This window comes from Macrobrachium nipponense, chromosome 22 (genome assembly GCF_015104395.2).
Source record: "Macrobrachium nipponense isolate FS-2020 chromosome 22, ASM1510439v2, whole genome shotgun sequence".
NCBI lineage: Eukaryota > Metazoa > Arthropoda > Malacostraca > Decapoda > Palaemonidae > Macrobrachium > Macrobrachium nipponense.
The window spans coordinates 19,574,499-19,591,645 of NC_087213.1; the positions used below are offsets into that span (position 1 = coordinate 19,574,499).

A 17,147-nucleotide genomic window follows, 5' to 3' on the forward strand; every position below is an offset into this window, starting at 1 on the left:
TCAGTTTCATTTCCGTTACGGCGATATATGAAAACATTGCCAATATCAAACAATATAAAACTACTTTTACAAATCTAGGAATATAGGAAGCAAAGTGTCTAGGATCGTAAAGAGCATGATCGAGCCGGTCATTTCTTTTTTGGAAATTACTGAAACATTCTGGCTGCAGCTGCCTGTTGAACTTCTTGACATTCACTATTTTGTATGCTAGTAATCAGCTTAACTCCATAAAGGTTCACTCGAATGGAACAACTTTCTGCAATGTACTACGACAAGGGTTTTGAAGTGCACTGATAGTGTGATGTTAATGAATCTTAGCGGAGCATTCTGGATACCGAAGTACGTAATACAGACTGAAAATCGCAAATTTGCACCTAAAAGGCCCTTCAAGAGAGGTGTCAAAATGAAATGTTCTGGACTCTTTGTTATGTAGTAAATATCAAGGTCTAGACCTTGGTAAATATGTTGTCAAATCACCATGGAGTAAGAAAATTTTTTTGAATCGATTGTGAATGATATGGATTTTGCCAGAGCAGAGAGAAAAGGTTGAAATTAAACGATAACAAAACTGGAATAATGATTATGGAAGGATAAAAAGAGACGTAAAAATGCTGGATATTAAGGCACCAAAACCGAGAGAAACCTAGGACTTTTGCCTGGTGGACACCTTAATATGGAAGATTGCTTTTCAAGAGCGATATAAATTGCAACTAGCAACATGAAAAGGTGCCTGTCTGATGCCCTATGAGGGCTTGCAAAAATCGGAAGAGCTGTAATGACCAAAAAGGACCTATCTTTTTGTCGAATCTGCCTAGAGTAGGAATGAATGAATATTATTCTACAATAAAATATTGACTTTTCGTAAATTTGAAGTGTTTGTTGGTTGTCGTAGCAGCATTTGGTCACACACATCGCACTTTTAATTCACAACAACTGCAGGTAGTATACCTTAGGATCGGTTAGAGGAATGTCTAAAAAAAAAAAAAAGTACCTTAAGACGGGGTCAAGCATGAAAGATTAATAAAAGCATGTTACTCTATGTCTGTTCCAGACAGATGGATGGGTGGTTCAATCATGGTTGCAAGAAGGTATAGCAGCAGAGCCAAGTCTGACCAAGAATTTGATCTCATTTTAATTTGAAATTATTCATAAAATAACTTAACAGGGGGCCACAGTAAGAGATTTAGTCGTGCGCCACTATGCATTTCGCCAGCAAAAGTCTCTGTTCCATTATCTCTTCACCAATTCTCTGCACTTTGTAATTAATGACTAATGAAATCAGGAAGACAACGTGCTGTGTAACATTATCACTTCCTATACGAATAGAAAATAAAATATTTTGCATTTGCCGTCAGTCTATTATTATTAATAATATTATTATTACAAATTGCGAATAACACCATTTTTCAAGACTCCATGCAAAGCATTCGAGTTCGTCTACGTCTGCGTCATGAACTGGTATAAGTGTTGCTACTACATGCATGTGCAGTACGTACTTACATGCATTCTCGTAGTAGTAAAAAGAAAAAGTTTGGCGATAGATGGCACCACTGCATTCAACATATGTTGGCAGCACTGTAAATAGCAGACGATAAATATATATGTTCGAATCTTTGTACTCTTTATATTTTAATTAAGATATGAGATTCCATCATGTATAACATGCTTTTATACTCCCGAAAAATCGGATGCCACAAACTATAATATTAAGGCGTTACTCCTTCTAATTAAAATGTACTGCATAAAAAAAACGCAAATATTATAAATTTACAGATGACGTAATGACCGAACACTAGTTGGGTTTATTTACGTCTGCATATACGCCCAACTACGTCCAACGTTACGATCGTTACTTCACAAACGGTGAATTTTAGGCTTGTTTGTAGCTCTTAACAGTTTTGAAATTTAAATTCCAGGAAGATTTCTCGTGAAGTGGGTACCCTGTAATTTGGCAAATATGTCAGCGAAGTGAGAAAAAATGGAGTTATCCGAAACTAGGGCAGTGTGTTAGTTTGTTCGTTTGTGTGTAAACAAACCAGCCAAATGACAATGATTAACCACATAGCCTATATCTCACAGTGTGTGTAAAGTCTTTGCGCCTCTAAGTTTTGTATTAAAATTGGTCACTAAAGAATGTTACAAGCGCTGTAGTGTACTTTGCAAGATTACAACGCAACAGTGGCTAGCCTTCTCTTGGTAAGGCCTTGAATCCACAGCATCCTACCTACAAAGTGACCACTGAATTCAGAAAAAAGTTTCCTAAATGATCAAGGTTTTAGTGAATTCTTAATTAGGTATTGCAAAGCAATACAATAAACTCTTTTCACAGCCTCATCTGTGAACGGGCTATCATTAGATTTCTGGCTAACTTTTTAGATACCTAGACTTGCTTCGGTTTACCTAAGAGTTCAGTAAAATTGCAGACTACTATACCTATAGTACCTACCTACTACTAAAATAAACTAAAAATGGGATCATTTGTCGTAATTTAGGCTATCGTAAAATACCTATAGAATAAATGGGGGATAGCCTAGTGGTGGGAAACCTGGATTATAGGGCGGGGGTCCCTTTGAAACTGGAGACAGGATAGGTAGGTACCCCCTGATGTTCTTGAATTTCGACTGCATTAGGCTATATTGTAATGATACCTAGTATTATAGCCTAGGTAGGTAGTAGGGTAAAACACCACGGCAGGCCAAACAGGCCACCTACAATCAACGCTTGCCACCCTCTGAAAAAGTACATTATAGTAACGCGTCCTGACACCAGAGATGGGCATCAGTCGTGACTTGTTGTTGGTGAGAAACGGAGCTAAAGACCTCTACTCTCCTTTCGAAGTAGCCTAGATAGTAGCATTTTTAGAGACACTGACCAGCCACAGTCTGCAATTTAACCTGAAGAATTACCCAAGTACCTAGGGTAAAAAACCGCATGGTACAGGGGTGAACCATGTACGATCAATGTGTACAACCCCAAGAAAAGTATATTATAACGCGTCCTGACACCGGAGTAGAGGTCTTTAGCTCCGTTTCTCACCAACAACAAGTCGCGTCTGATGCCCTTCTCCGATGTCAGGACGCGTTATAATGTACTTTTTTTGGGGTTGTACACATTGATCGTACATGGTCCACCCCTGTACCATGCGGTTTTTTACCCTAATACTACCTAGGTAGTACCTACCTAACTTCACTTCCCCTTACCAAAGCTAAATGTGCCTTAGCCTAAAATGTACTGTACAAAAAGGAACTTACACCTTGTCACTAGAAAAGTAATAATAGGGTAAACAACCGCATGGACTGGCCAACTCACCGACTACTGTGGTTAGTCCACCCTCCGAAAAAGTACTTTTAACACGTCCTGACACCGGAGATGGTCATCCGTCATGAGTTGTTGGTGGTGGTAACAGGAGCTTAAGACCTTTACTCTCCTTTCAAAGTAAGTATTTTCACCAAAGTTAGAAATTAAGGCCATATAGGTATATTTTAAGATTTAAACCCCATAACGCTTTCGAAGTTTTTACTTACAACTCCAAATATTTTGAAGATTGAGGCCATCTCAATGTTCGCGGAGTTGCTTGTGTTAACAAACTTCCCATTTCCTGTGCTAAATCCGCATACCACTTGTACCCATAGACGCAGGGGCACTTTCATCGCAACAATCGTAATCCCGACCTCTTATCAGCACTTAGGCTATTCATACTTATTCAAGGGGACTATGGCATTCTTTGCGGCGTTTTGCGCTCTTCAATTGCTTATCAGTGTTGTCAATTGGTATGTTTACCCTCCAAACTGGGTGTAAGACTTACACAAAACCGGGAAATAAGTGAAATTAGCATATTTATTTGTAGTATATAATACATATTACAGCAATTTCATCAGTACTGCATTACTATGACAACTAGAATTCATGGAAACAGTTTGTAAATGCATCGGCGTATGTGTGAAGCTCCACTACATTGGCAACGATGAGTCTTTGCTATCGTCTGCTCGTACTTCAGAAATATCTAATTTTTTGGGGTTAATTTGGTTGCAAAAAAGGGATAATAGACATGAATTAAATAAACATTTTGAAGTAAAGTTAAACCAAATAATGAGTAAAGTAAACAATTAAGGGAATAAAGATTTGCACCTCTGCTGCTTGTAACTATGTTTATGGAGTTAGTGCTTAGGAACCAGGAACAGCAACGTGGTTCAAGCGCAATGTAGAGTGAATTAAGACCAAAATGTGTATAATTACGAACAATCAAATAAGCACTGGAGTTTCAGTTGTGATGGCAGTAAGGATAAAATCACTGATTACAAGGTAGAAATGAATTCAGTTCAAACCATGACCCTGGGAATAAAAAGTTTCATACTTTCAGTAATATAGGCAACAAAATGTTGTTTTATTGTGCTGATTACAACTGCAATCTTGAGTAAGATCAATAAACGTTACATATATACGCTAACTTTGTTCAAATGAGTGCTGGGAAGACTGGGAAAGATGGTGGATTGTCTGTGGTTAGAACGGCCAGCCACACGATTGCTGCCATATTGGATTTCAAAACTGCCTTGAAAATATATTTTACGAAGAGCTCACATGCCTTATTTTAGTTCGTATGGGGCTTTCATATATCACATTATGTTGACAAAACTTCAATCTTGTTTCACCAATTAAATATCGAGTGAATAAGGCCTGGCCAGCGTGATGACGATGGATCGTCCGTGGTTGTTTACCCTATACCCCGAAGTTTCCCTCTAACTCTGCCGCCCTACAGTCACTAATTATCTTTGTTTCCTGTAATATCCAATTAGGTATGTACTTGGGTGATAAATGTCTCCCTCAAACGATCAGGTACTGAGACCATAAAAGTTCAAACTCCTCAAACCATGCTCTTTTTAGCCTAAGCACCACCTTTTATTATGTTTATGTAATGGAAATGCGGGGTAGAAGGAAGAAGGGAAGACCAAGAAAGAGATGGCGCAATTGTGTAGGGAAAGATATGGAATTGAAAGGTATAAATGAGAACGAGGCACAGGACAGAAATTGATGGAGATGACTCATTCGCAATGGCGACCCCATATAAAAATGGGTGTAAGCTAGGAAAAAGAAATGTTTTCCAAATCTGGCCTTGTCAATTTCTAAAACTTTGCCTGGACTACCAGTAAAAGTAATACATAGTACTCTTGATGTTGTGCAACAACACTTCATGGCAAATCAGTATCAGTTATTCACAGCATGCCCAGAGATGCCGATACTCAAGACTCCTTCTGCATCACTCTGCCCATGGTGAATCAATCACCAGTACATGTGTAAGATTTTTTCAATGCTCAAACAGGATTTTTCAATTTATGCACTTTAACCCATACACTTGGATTTGGCACTTGGTTTCCTTTTGAGTCCCATGTTCCTTTATCACACTGGAACAGGTTTAAAAAAAAAAATTTATTAGTACTAAACACTTTGGACATTTATATCTAAATTTAGCAGATTATGCACAATTTTGAAAGTACTGATATCAGAGCTAGAACTCAGAACCATGTTGGCTACTATTTTTGCAGATAAATGTCAAACGGATGAATTAACCTACTTGGGTAACCACAGGCTAGCTAGTTCACATTAGTCTATTATTATTATTACTATTATTATTATGATTATTATTATTATTATTATTATTATTATTATTATTATTATTTAGAAGATGAACCCTATTTATAGGAATAAGCCCAAAGGGGTCATTGACCTGAAATTCAAGTTTTGTACATGAACTTTCCTGTCAGATATATACTCAGCTTTAGTCTCCGACGTTCCCGACAGAATTTCAAATCTCGCGGCACACGCGACAGGTAGGTCAGGTGGTCTACCCTTCCCGCCGCTGGGAGGCGGGTGTATGAACCAATCCTGTTTTCTAATCAGATGAGAGGGGTCTGTTGCTGTTCCCTCTTCTGAAGGGGGAGGGTCCTGGGAGTTGGCCTTGTTGGAGGGACTGGATGGTCCTACTCCTCGAGACGCCGTTACACCCGAGATCCAGAGGAACTTTGCCGAGGTTATTGCGCTGATTCGTCAGCACAGCGACCTCGGGGAGGGATCACCGCTACCAACTTCCGAGCCCACGTCCCGGCTCGAGTCGTTCTGGGGCCCGAAGAGGGAACCCAGGCCGATGGTGGGTCTGCCTCGATCCCAGCTCGCCGATTCAGTGCTCGACCAGGTAGAGTCTCTCATTTCCGGACGGGAGAACTCGCTCAAGTTGGGCCGGTCGGCGAAGCTGCTTCCTCCTCCTCTGCAGTGACAGCGTTTTTATGTGCCTTCTGAGGTCCTGATGCCGCTTAAACAGGTTAACCCGGGGTTAGTTAGGCTAACACCTGGTGTGTCTCTGCAGCAGCTCCTGTCTGAGAACCTATGGTTTCACAGCAAGAGGCACAAGACCTGGAATCTACCGCGATGGCAGCATTCCAGGCAGTCTCCTGGCTCGACCTGTGGTCCCTCACAGTGTCGAAAGTCGCGGCCAACTTCGGGGGCTCTGCCCTTGAGGAGGACCCGTCTTTCAGGAGGCTCTGCCAGTCTGGAGGTAGGGCTATCTCCTACCTAGCCCATCAGACGGCTAACCTGTGGGCCAACCTGGTTCTTCGGTGTCGGGACGCACTCCTGTCACGAGTATCCAGGGGGGCTGGGCGTGAGGCGGCACTTGGGCTGCGAAATGGACCGGTTCGGAGTTCCTCCTCTCTCTTCCCAGACGAGATGGTGGACGCTGCGGTAGAGAGACGGCGCACTGATGACAGTGACCGTCTTCTCCACCAGGCGGTTTTGAAGGCGACTGGGCAGCCTCGAATCGTGGTCAAACCCAAGAGTTTGGCTAGTGCTTCCTCGGGGGCTAAGACGTCTGCCACGTCTAAACCCCAGGGAAAGACTCTGTCTTCTTCTTCTGCGAAGGGGGGCTCTAACCAGCCCTCCTCCTCGCGAGGAACGGCTGGGAAGAAGTTGAAGAAAGGAGGGAAACGCTAGGGACAGCGTTCCCCCTCATCTGCTGCTGAAAGTGGGGGGGTGCCTGGTGAGCCATTGGGCAACTTGGCAGCGCTATGGCGCCGAGACCTGGGTAGTAAACGTCCTTCGGGAGGGATATCTACTTCCCTTCGAATCTCGGCCCCCCCTCACTTCTCACCCGGTCCAACCCCGGACGTATGTCAAAGGTTCTGCAAAGGACATCGCGCTGCGACAGGAGATCAAGTCCATGCTGAGCAAAGGAGCTGTGGAAATTGTCAGGGACCAATCACCGGTCTTCTACAGCCGCCTTTTCCTAGTGGAGAAGTCTTCGGGGGGCTGGCGCCCGGTGGTAGATCTCTCTCCCCTGAACCATTTCGTTCACCAGACTCGGTTCAAGATGGAAACGGCACGTTCCGATTGGCTGGTCCTGGCGAGCTCCCGCTCGCAGTTGCTACAGGACAGGGATCGACTGCTCAGGTTTTGCCACGATCTGGGGATCGTGGTAAACTTCGAGAAGTCCGATCTCGAACCCAAGCAGAGGATGAAGTACCTGGGAATGCTGATCGATACGGTAGCAGAGCAAGTCTTCCCCGCAGACTTGCGGATCAGCAGATTCAGGGAGGCAGCCATCCGGTTTCTGTCTCAACAGAAGCAACCGGCTCAGCAATGGCAAGTCATGATTGGACACCTGTCGTCACTCGAGAAGTTAGTCCCTCACGGACGTCTTCACCTGCGGTCTCTTCAGTGGAGACTAAAGGAGAGTTGGTCACAGGCTCAGGACCCACCGCACTTCCCCGTGGATTTCACGGAGGAGGTGAGACGGGACCTCGCTTGGTGGCTGGATGACAGGAACCTCTTAAAGGGAGTGCCTCTCAGCACTCCCCCCCTGGAGATGTTGCTGTTTTCAGACGCATCCACTGAGGGTTGGGGCGCACACCTGGAGGAGTTGCTGGCTTCAGGTGTGTGGGACAATCGCGACAAGCACCTTCACATCAATGTCTTGGAACTCAAGGCGGCGTTCCTCGCTCTCCAAGAATTCCAGGGACCGCTTGATGGGACACTCGGTGGTGTTGATGTGCGACAACACCACAGTAGTGGCATATGTCAACAAACAGGGGGGACTCATGTCTCTCCCGTTGCACCAGTTGACAATGCAGGTGCACGAGTGGGCCATCGCTCACTCAATAGAGCTGTCAGCACGCTACATTCCAGGCAAGAGGAATGTAGTAGCGGACAAGCTCAGCCGTCGGGATCAGGTGATAGGGACCGAATGGTCGCTACACCCAGAGGTGGTGGAAAGGCTCTTCAACCTGTGGGGGCGTCCAGTGGTCGATCTGTTCGCCACCCGGCACAACAGAAAACTCCAGGTTTTCTTCTCAGCCGTGCTGGACCCATGGGCAGCTGCAGAGGACGCACTTCAGCAGTCCTGGAACAACCTCTTCGCCTACGCCTTTCCTCCATTCTGCCTGATTTGCAAGGTGATCAGCCGAGTGCTGGCCACCCCGAACCTCAGGATGATCTTGGTGGCCCCCAGATGGCCGCAGGCCGTCTGGTATCCGGATCTGCTGGCTCTTCTCGCAGAGGCACCAAGAGAGATTCCCCCTGGCAACACCTTCTCGCCTAACCGCACGTCGAACGGTACCACCAGGCAGTCCAGTCCCTTCAACTTCACGGCTGGCTGTTATCCACCATCTCTTGCGAAAGAGAGGCTTTTCTCGCAGCGCAGCAACAGAGATGGCTGGACACGTCAGTCAGTCCTCTGCAGCTGTGTACCAGGGGAAGTGGGCCGTCTTCTGTGGTTGGTGTCGTAGACGGGGTCTCTCTCCTCTCAGAGCCACTATTCAGCAGATAGCGGATTTCCTGGTCTTTCTTCGCCAAGAGAAGCTCCACTCAGTCCCCACAGTCAAAGGATACAGATCCGCCCTGGCTCTGGTCCTGAAACTGAGGGGGTTGGACATCTCGGACTCGTTCGAGATCTCCTTGCTTATGAGGAGCTTCGAAAGGTCTTGCCCACCCAGGGAACTCAGGCCCCCTGCGTGGGACGTGACTCTCGTCCTTAGGAGTTTGACTCGAAGGCCATTCGAGCCACTCCGAGAGTCGTCAGACAGGGATCTGACCCTCAAGACCCTCTTCTTGCTGGCCCTGGCATCGGCGAAGAGAGTAGGAGAACTCCATGGTCTGTCTTATGATGTTAAACATTCCAGAGGATGGGGATCTGTGACGCTCAATTTCGTCCCGAACTTCGTAGCTAAGACACAGAATCCGTCGGTCCCTGACGACCGATTTAAGTCTTTCACAATCCCCTCCTTATTGGATTTCACTGACAACGATACGGATGAGATGCTGCTTTGTCCTGTGAGGGCGCTACGGCGCTATCTGAAGAGAACTCGACACTGCAGGCCTGAGTGTCGACGACTCTTCGTTAGCACTGGGGTTACCAAGAAAGAAGTATCCAAGAACACGCTTTCTTTCTGGCTACGTGAAGTGATCAGGAGGGCGTACGAGACTGATGGTAGTGACGACACCCGTCCCCCTCGTCCGAGAGCTCACGAAGTCAGAGGCATTGCCCCGTCAATGGCGTTCCGCAAGAACTTCTCCGTGGCGCAGGTCCTGAAGGCAGGGGTCTGGTCCAACCAGACCACCTTTACCTCCTTCTACCTTCGGGATATTGCCCATAAGTCCTTGGATACCTTTTCCTTGGGACCTGTGGTGGCTGCTTAACACGTGTAAGCTTACCCAGCACCCTAGCAGGCAGAAGAGCATCGATTTCTTGGCGCGATTGAATGAATGAATGAGGTGAATGAGAGTGTGACTGGCTTCTCTTTCCCCATCTTTCTCTCCCTCTACCTGTGGGCAGAGGGTCTCGGTCGTCCCCATGCTGGAAGAGGAAGAGATGCAGGTAAGCTACCCGACAGAGCACCAGTCTATTCCTTTCATTAGGAATAGGTGTAAATATCCTCCACTTCCTCCTACAAGGGGGGGGAAAGTGGATGCCAACAAGAGACAAACCCATAACTTTATATTGGCTTTTGCAACAGCGACAAAAGTTCTTGTTTGCTAGTATTAAGAGATACGCTTGCCTCTCTCTTAGTGCTTGGGTCCAGAGGTCTGACCATTGATCCTGCGGTACACACCCCGATCAATTGGGCAGAGACTAGGATCCCTCCCTCTGCTCTTACGATCAGGGAGAATATCCAAGGTTGGAAAAACACCAGTCTGTTCTTTAAGACTCAGGTCCTCCCACCAATCAGTGAGTCTTCCTAGTGTAAAGGACCGATGGTTTGTATATCGTGTCGGAACAAATGGCAATTTGTTGAAAATTGCATTTTTCCTAACTATACAAACCTGAGGTCCTTTACACATAGTCCCACCTCATGCCACCCCTCACTCTGCGTTTCCTGGGCCTAAAGCAAAAGTGATTCCTCGCCTCCCAGTCGCGCTGCGCACGCACTAGCGGACAAACAGCTAACTACGTTACCCCTTGTTCGAAGCTTACGACCGTTCCAGCTGCCGCTTAAGCAATCTTCCTAGTGTAAAGGACCTCAGGTTTATATAGTTAGGAAAAATGCAATTTTCAACAAATTGCCATATATCATTCCTTTCGCTTCAAGACCTTCCTTAACGACAACTCCAAGGGAGTTGACGGCCAAGTACAAGGACCCCATCATGATCCAAGCCCTTGTTCTAGCAGTAGACCAGATGCTGGAAAAGGAGGCAATAGAGCTAGTGTCAGACCTTCACTCGGCAGGCTTCTACAACCGCCTCTTCCTAGTTCCGAAATCTTCGGGGGGATGGAGACCGGTTCTGGATGAAAGCACCCTGAACTTCTTTGTGGAGAAAAAGAAGTTCTCAATGGAAACCATGTCATCGGTGTTTGGTTGCTTGCGCTTCGTCCCAGAGGAATGGAATTGGTGTCCCTGGATCTGCAAACAGGCACCTTACTTCCATGTGCCGATCCATCCTTCTTCGAGGAAGTATCTAAGGTTCATGATGCTAGGGAAGGTTTATTAGTTCAGGGCCTTGTGCTTTGGCCTCTCGACAGCCCCTCAGGTTTTCACGGGGATCATGAGGAATGTCGCGCAGTGGCTTCACTTGGAAGGAGTGAGAATATCCCTTTACCTGGACGATTGGCTTATAAGAGCCAAATCGGAGGAACGTTGTCTGGAGGACCTTCAAAAGACGTTGGATTTGACAAGTTCGCTGGGACTCTTGGTCAACTTCCAGAAATCCCAGCTCATCCTCAGTCAAGAATGTGTTTATCTGGGGATTCAGATGGATTCTCGGGGTTTTCGGGCTTTTCTGTCCCTGGAAAGGATAGCCCGAGGCTCCGAGAAAATTGCAACCTTCCTAGGGAAAGATGCATGCACAGCGAGGGAGTGGATGAGTTTGTTGGGGACGCTCTCCTCGCTGGAGCAATTCGTTTCCCTAGGAAGGTTACACCTGAGACCTCTGCAGTTCTTTCTGAATCAGAACTGGAATCGTCGTTCCCAGGATTTGACGTTCTCCTTCGTTGTAACTCGGGAGATAAAGGAGAAGCTTTTGTGGTGGGCAGATCCCAACAGATTTGTCGAGGGTCTGTCACTGCAAACCCTGAATCCCAGCCTAGTGTTGTTCTCCGACGCGTTGGAGACAGGTTGGGGGTCGACTCTGGGAACGAAGGAAGTGTCAGGCACCTGGGAGGGAGAACAGGTGTCCTGGCACATCAACAGGAAGGAACTGATGGCTGTTTGGCTGGCGCTGAAAGCCTTCGAGTCTCACGTCCGAGGCACCGTTGTTCAGGTCAACTCGGACAACACCACAGCTCTGGCATACATCAGGAAACGGGGGGACACACTCCTTCTCCCTGTACGAAACAGCAAGAGATCTTTTACTATGGGCCGAGGTAAGGAGTGTCAGGCTCCTCACCAGATTCGTACAGGGGGAAAGGAATGTAAGGGCAGACCTCCTTAGCAGAAAAGATCAGGTCCTCCCGACGGAGTTTGCCAGAGCCTGTGGAAACTGTGGGGCAGGCCCCATCTAGACCTCATCGCCACCTCCAGGAACACAAGACTAGACCTGTATTGCTCTCCAATATCAGATCCGAGGGCAATAGCAGTGGATGCCCTTCTGCTGGATTGGAAGGGTCTGGACATGTACGCTTTTCCTCCCTTCAAGATCCTGGGAGAGACTCTAAAGAAGTTCGCCGCGTCAGATTCGGCAAGAATGACTCTGATTGCTCTGTTTTGGCCTTCCCAAGACTGGTTCACAGAGGTACTGGAATGGTTGGTGGACCTTCCAAGATCCCTTCCACCAAGGAAGGATTTACTCAGACAACCCCACTTCGACAGGTATCACAAAAACCTCCCCGCTCTCAGTCTGACTGGCTTCAGACTGTCCAAAGTCTCGTCAGAGCGAAGGGATTTTCGTCTAAGGCTGCAAAAGCTATTGCCAGAGCAAAGAGATCTTCCACCTTGCGAGTATACCAGTTGAAGTGGGATGTCTTTCGTTGATGGTGTAGGAATAAGAAAGTTTCCTCTTCCAGTACCTCTGTGACCCAAATTGCTGACTTCATTCTTTTCCTCAGGGAAGACTGTGGGCTAGCAGTCTCGACAATCAAGGGATACCGCAGTATGCTAGCTGCAGTGTTCAGACACAGAGGCCTGAACATTTCCGAGAACAAGGACCTTCATGATCTGATAAGGTCTTTCGAAACATCGAAGAAAGGGTCCTCGAGAACACCCAGTTGGAATCTCGACGTAGTTCTTCAATCTTTGAGTTCTTCGAGATTTGAGCCTCCTCATTCAGCTTCCTTTAGGGACCTAACTAAGAAGCCCCTTTTCCTCATGGCTTTGGCATCCACCAAGAGGATGAGTGAACTGCAAGCCATAGAAGGGAAGGTGGGCTTCAAAGATCAGTTCGCAGTTTGTTCTTTCCTTCCCTCATTCTTAGCTAAGAATGAAAATCCTTCAAATCCATGGCCCAGAAGTTTTGAGGTTCGAGGTTTATCTGCTCTGGTTGGGGAAGAGACAGATAGGGCTCTTTGCCCTGTAAGAAGCCTGAAGTATTACCTCAGAAGGAAGAAACAACTTAAGGGCAATACGGATGTCCTCTGGTGCTCTGTGAGGGACCCCAGTAGGCCCTTGTCTAAGAATGCTCTGGCATTCTTCTTGAGGAGCCTTGTCAAGGAAGCCCACGTAGCATGTAACGAGGACCAGTTCAAGCTCCTTAAGGTTAAGGCACATGAAGTGAGGGCCATTGCCACTTCTCTAGCCTTCAGCAAGAACATGTCAGTGCAAAACCTTATGAAGACAACATTTTGGAGATGTAACTCGGTCTTCACAAGCCACTACTTGAGAGACGTAAGGATTACGTATGATAAGTGCTTCGCCTTAGGACCCTACGTATCCGCGGATTTGGTGCTGGGGCAGGGAGCTGAAACGTATCCTTGTTAGTTTAGCTAATTTTTATCCCTTTTGGTTTGTGTTTTTATGGTTGAATGAAAGAGGATGCAGGTTGGCATCTCTTTCGTGTCTTAGATCTAACACGGGTTAGATTGGTTAGGTGGTCTAGATTGTTTTGGCTCCTTGTGATAGTAGTGGACAGGTTCTTTCATGTAAGCGGGCGAACCCCCTTTGACAAGATCCTACTTGGATTCTACCATGTAACTGGATGAGAAATCCCTTTGGTAGATCCGAAGAGTCTTTCAGCAACAGGTCACGCCCTCGCTGTAGCTCTTCAGGCAATGCAGACTCATAGACAGTATCCATGAAGTCTTCTGCCTAACCAGGTAAGAACCAAGGTTTTTATATCCTACAACATGTGTTGTTTCCCTTTTCTATATTGTTTAGGTGTCTCTTACCCTCCACCAAGGGTGCCAATCAGCTAAGTATATATCTGACAGGAAAGTTCATGTACAAAAATGATATTGTTATGATACAATGAAGTTTTGTACATACTTACCTGGCAGATATATACTAAGCTTTAGTCTCCGACGTTCCCGACAGAATTTCAAATCTCGCGGCACATGCGACAGGTAGGTCAGGTGGTCTACCCTTCCCGCCGCTGGGAGGCGGGTGTATGAACCAATCCCATTTTCTAATCAGATTTTCTCTTCCACCTGTCTCCTGAGGGGAGGCTGGGCGGGCCATTAATCGTATATATCTGCCAGGTAAGTATGTACAAAACTTCATTGTATCATAACAATATCATCTTTCAGAGAATATGTTGTTCATTTAATTCAGTAACAAAAGGTAATAGGAAATATGGAATGAAGTGATCAGTTATTAGAAAAGAAAACAATAAATTAGTAGATAATGTAAGTAAATTATTAAAATAAAAGAATTGTTCATGTGTTGCATCTTCACTTGAACTTTTGAGGTTCCAGTTGCACAGCATCCTCAGGGAGACAGTTCCACAGTCCATCGATGTGAGGGATAAGGACCTCTGGAACTGAAAAGTATGACAGCAGGGACATTTACTGCATGTTGGTGCTGCCGTTCAACAAATCTAATTGCTCTTGGTAGCAAAAGAGGCTCGGGGATCAATTGTGAATGTGAAAGATGTCTTTTAAAATCCAAATTATGAAAAATTGACAAATAAGAGACCATCCATTGATGGTCCAAGTCATGACTGCTAATGTTGGGAAACAGAAACTTACCACCTCAAACCTTTTATCATGTTCCTGTTTTCCAAATCTGGCCTTGTCAGTTTCCAAAACTTTGCCTGGACCACCAATACAAGTAATAGTACTCTTGATGTGGTGCAACATTGCTTCATGGTAAAACCTGTATCAGTCATTCACAGAAGCAGACATCCACACTGAGGAACAATATTCTAGTAAGAGAAGGACAAATGACCTAAAGCATACAATGCCTAACTTTCGTCAAACTTACACCAAGTATAGTTAAAGCTTCAGACCCATTCAGAAGAGTCTCATTCACTTGAAGGGTAAGAGTAATATTCATTTTATTGGAGTTCAGCCTCACACCCCACCGACTACACCATTCACTAATTTGCTCCATGTCGTGATTGACGCTAAGCGTAGCTTCATTTTTCATACACCCACTAGTGTTGCATTATTGGCATACTCAACAATCTGGTTTTCCAGGCAAACAATTATATTACTTGTAGATACTAAAAATAATAGCGGACCAAGAAAACTACCCAGTGGAACTACAGGTTCGCTAAAAATCCCACCAACAGCAACTTGCTGTTGCTTACTTGTAAGGAAATTTTGAAGTAATCCTTAAACATATCCACGCCCTCCAAGATTCTGAAGTTCATAAATAAGTGCCATGTGATTTAGTAAATCGAAAGCAGCACTAAAATATATTTGAATTAATATAAACTCAAAACCCTTACCAAGGTTCTCTTGCAAAATGGAATGTCAAATCTAAAAGAGCATCACTAGCAGTTCACAAGCACCCAACTGCTTCTACATGCATACTGACTATCAGCTAACAATAACAATCTCTTTTTAGAGTCCACATACTTGTAACTTGGCTTAAAAATAAGTTTTTCTGTAACTTATGAAAGCACAGGGAGAATGGAAATTGGCCTTTCATTACTCAGTCCACAGAAATGCCACTCTTTAGAACAGGCAATGTATTATTAAGCTCGCACTCATCCACAAAGCTACTACCTACTGAAAATTTATAGAATCTACTAATCTTGGCAGACAACACACTTGAAACCATTTTAAAAACAAAAAGGGAAGAAACAATCAGGATCTCCATCCCAGACATCAAGATTATCAAGAATTTTCTTAGCCCCAGAACTAAATGGAAATTTTGTAAGATTAGGTTTAAGATGAGAAGTATCAGGGAAAGGGACATCCTCAGCTGATTGCTTAGCTTCTAAAACTCAATGAAGCAGTTCAGCCTTTACCTAAGCTCTTTTAAGATGCAAGTGTAGACAGACACATGGTCAACTAGTAACTTATTTACCAAGATAGATGATGCTAATTTGGTCCACCACAGATAAGGCTGGGTAATTCCTTTAGTCTGCAGAAGGTCACAGTAATTATAATGGGATTGTGTACCTACAGCCACTAACCTTTTATTTTACTTATGAATTGACTCATTTGTAAGGCAAAGAAAGACAGTTAATTGAGGGACTCCAATGCTTTTGCCAAAAATTAATGTATATTCTGAGACTCAAATATACATTTTAGGTGATCTATCAACATGAATACTGTGCTGGGTTTGGTTTAAATTTGTTTTAGATTACAATTCATATGTAAGAAAATATAACAAAATGTTTTCAAGTTTTAAGGAATTTTAATGCAACTTCTTTGTTTTTAGACTTCAAGATGCTGTAGTTAGGTATGCGTCGCAGTGGCCCTGTTGGGGGTGGGGGAGTAGGGGGTTTCAGTAAACCTCCTCCAGCCCCTCTTACACATGGGAGCTCAGGTCGAGTACGACTTCACACACCGGAGGTCAATGGTTCTTTGGGAAAGGACAGATTTGGGTAAGATTTCAATTTATAAACTCACTTTTCTTGCGGGACTTTTAGTTCAAACTAGAATGAAGTTGAGAAACATGGTTTTAAGTTTGAATGAAGAGATGTAATGTTTATATTGTAGCATGATTTGATTTTAATTGTTCTTACACTGAGTTATACTTGAGGTTAAGCTGTTGGGGACATAGAATTTCTCTTTTGTGCTTAAGAATTATGAAACTGTAGTGCATTATTAAGGTGTAAAAATCTTTAAAAGAGGAATGAATTACAAATTCAATAAATCTAATTGCTTCCAGGACAAAATGTGCCTCAGAAAAATTTGAAGGTCTGGTATAATTGTGGTGTTCCAAGATTTCTTTTTTCTTTAGAAAGCAAATAGATTTTCTATCAGAAAAGCTTGAGTATGGTAGGCTACTTTACTAAATGAACATGGATGGGAAAGAAAAGAATGGGTGTCATGCTGTGCCTATTTAGTGATGTGTTTGTTCTTACAGAAATACAAATCCGGGCCTTTTATGTATGATTGTCCTTCAGCACAAGCTGGAGATGGTTGCTGAACTTTGCAACAAGATGGTTTATTGGTGGTTATAGGGGAGTGATTAGGAGAATACCCCTCACTCACCAGTCATCACCGAACATGTTTTTCTTTGACTCTCGTCCAGTGATAGGGGGGGAGGCCTTTAAGAGGATTGTTAGCTGGGAGATGGTCTCTAATTTTTAGGAGGCATCACATCAGTTTTCTGGAACTG

At 44.7% G+C, this 17,147-nt stretch overlaps 1 protein-coding gene across 4 annotated transcripts in view; it reads left to right on the forward strand.

Annotated features, from left to right (window-relative positions):
* The first annotated feature begins 1,772 nt into the window (after positions 1-1,772).
* The window catches only part of LOC135198525 (la-related protein Larp4B-like), a 60,760-nt gene continuing 45,385 nt past the window's right edge, over positions 1,773-17,147 (forward strand). For 3 of the 4 annotated variants that reach the window (XM_064226183.1, XM_064226185.1, XM_064226186.1), the window contains exons 1-2: positions 1,773-1,863; positions 16,242-16,407. In XM_064226183.1, the coding sequence (XP_064082253.1) occupies positions 16,265-16,407 (143 nt within the window). In that variant the 5' untranslated portion in view covers positions 1,773-1,863; positions 16,242-16,264. Of the gene's footprint in view, positions 1,864-1,925; positions 2,197-16,241; positions 16,408-17,147 lie in introns of those variants that run through there. The other variant, XM_064226184.1, reaches the window with a different exon arrangement.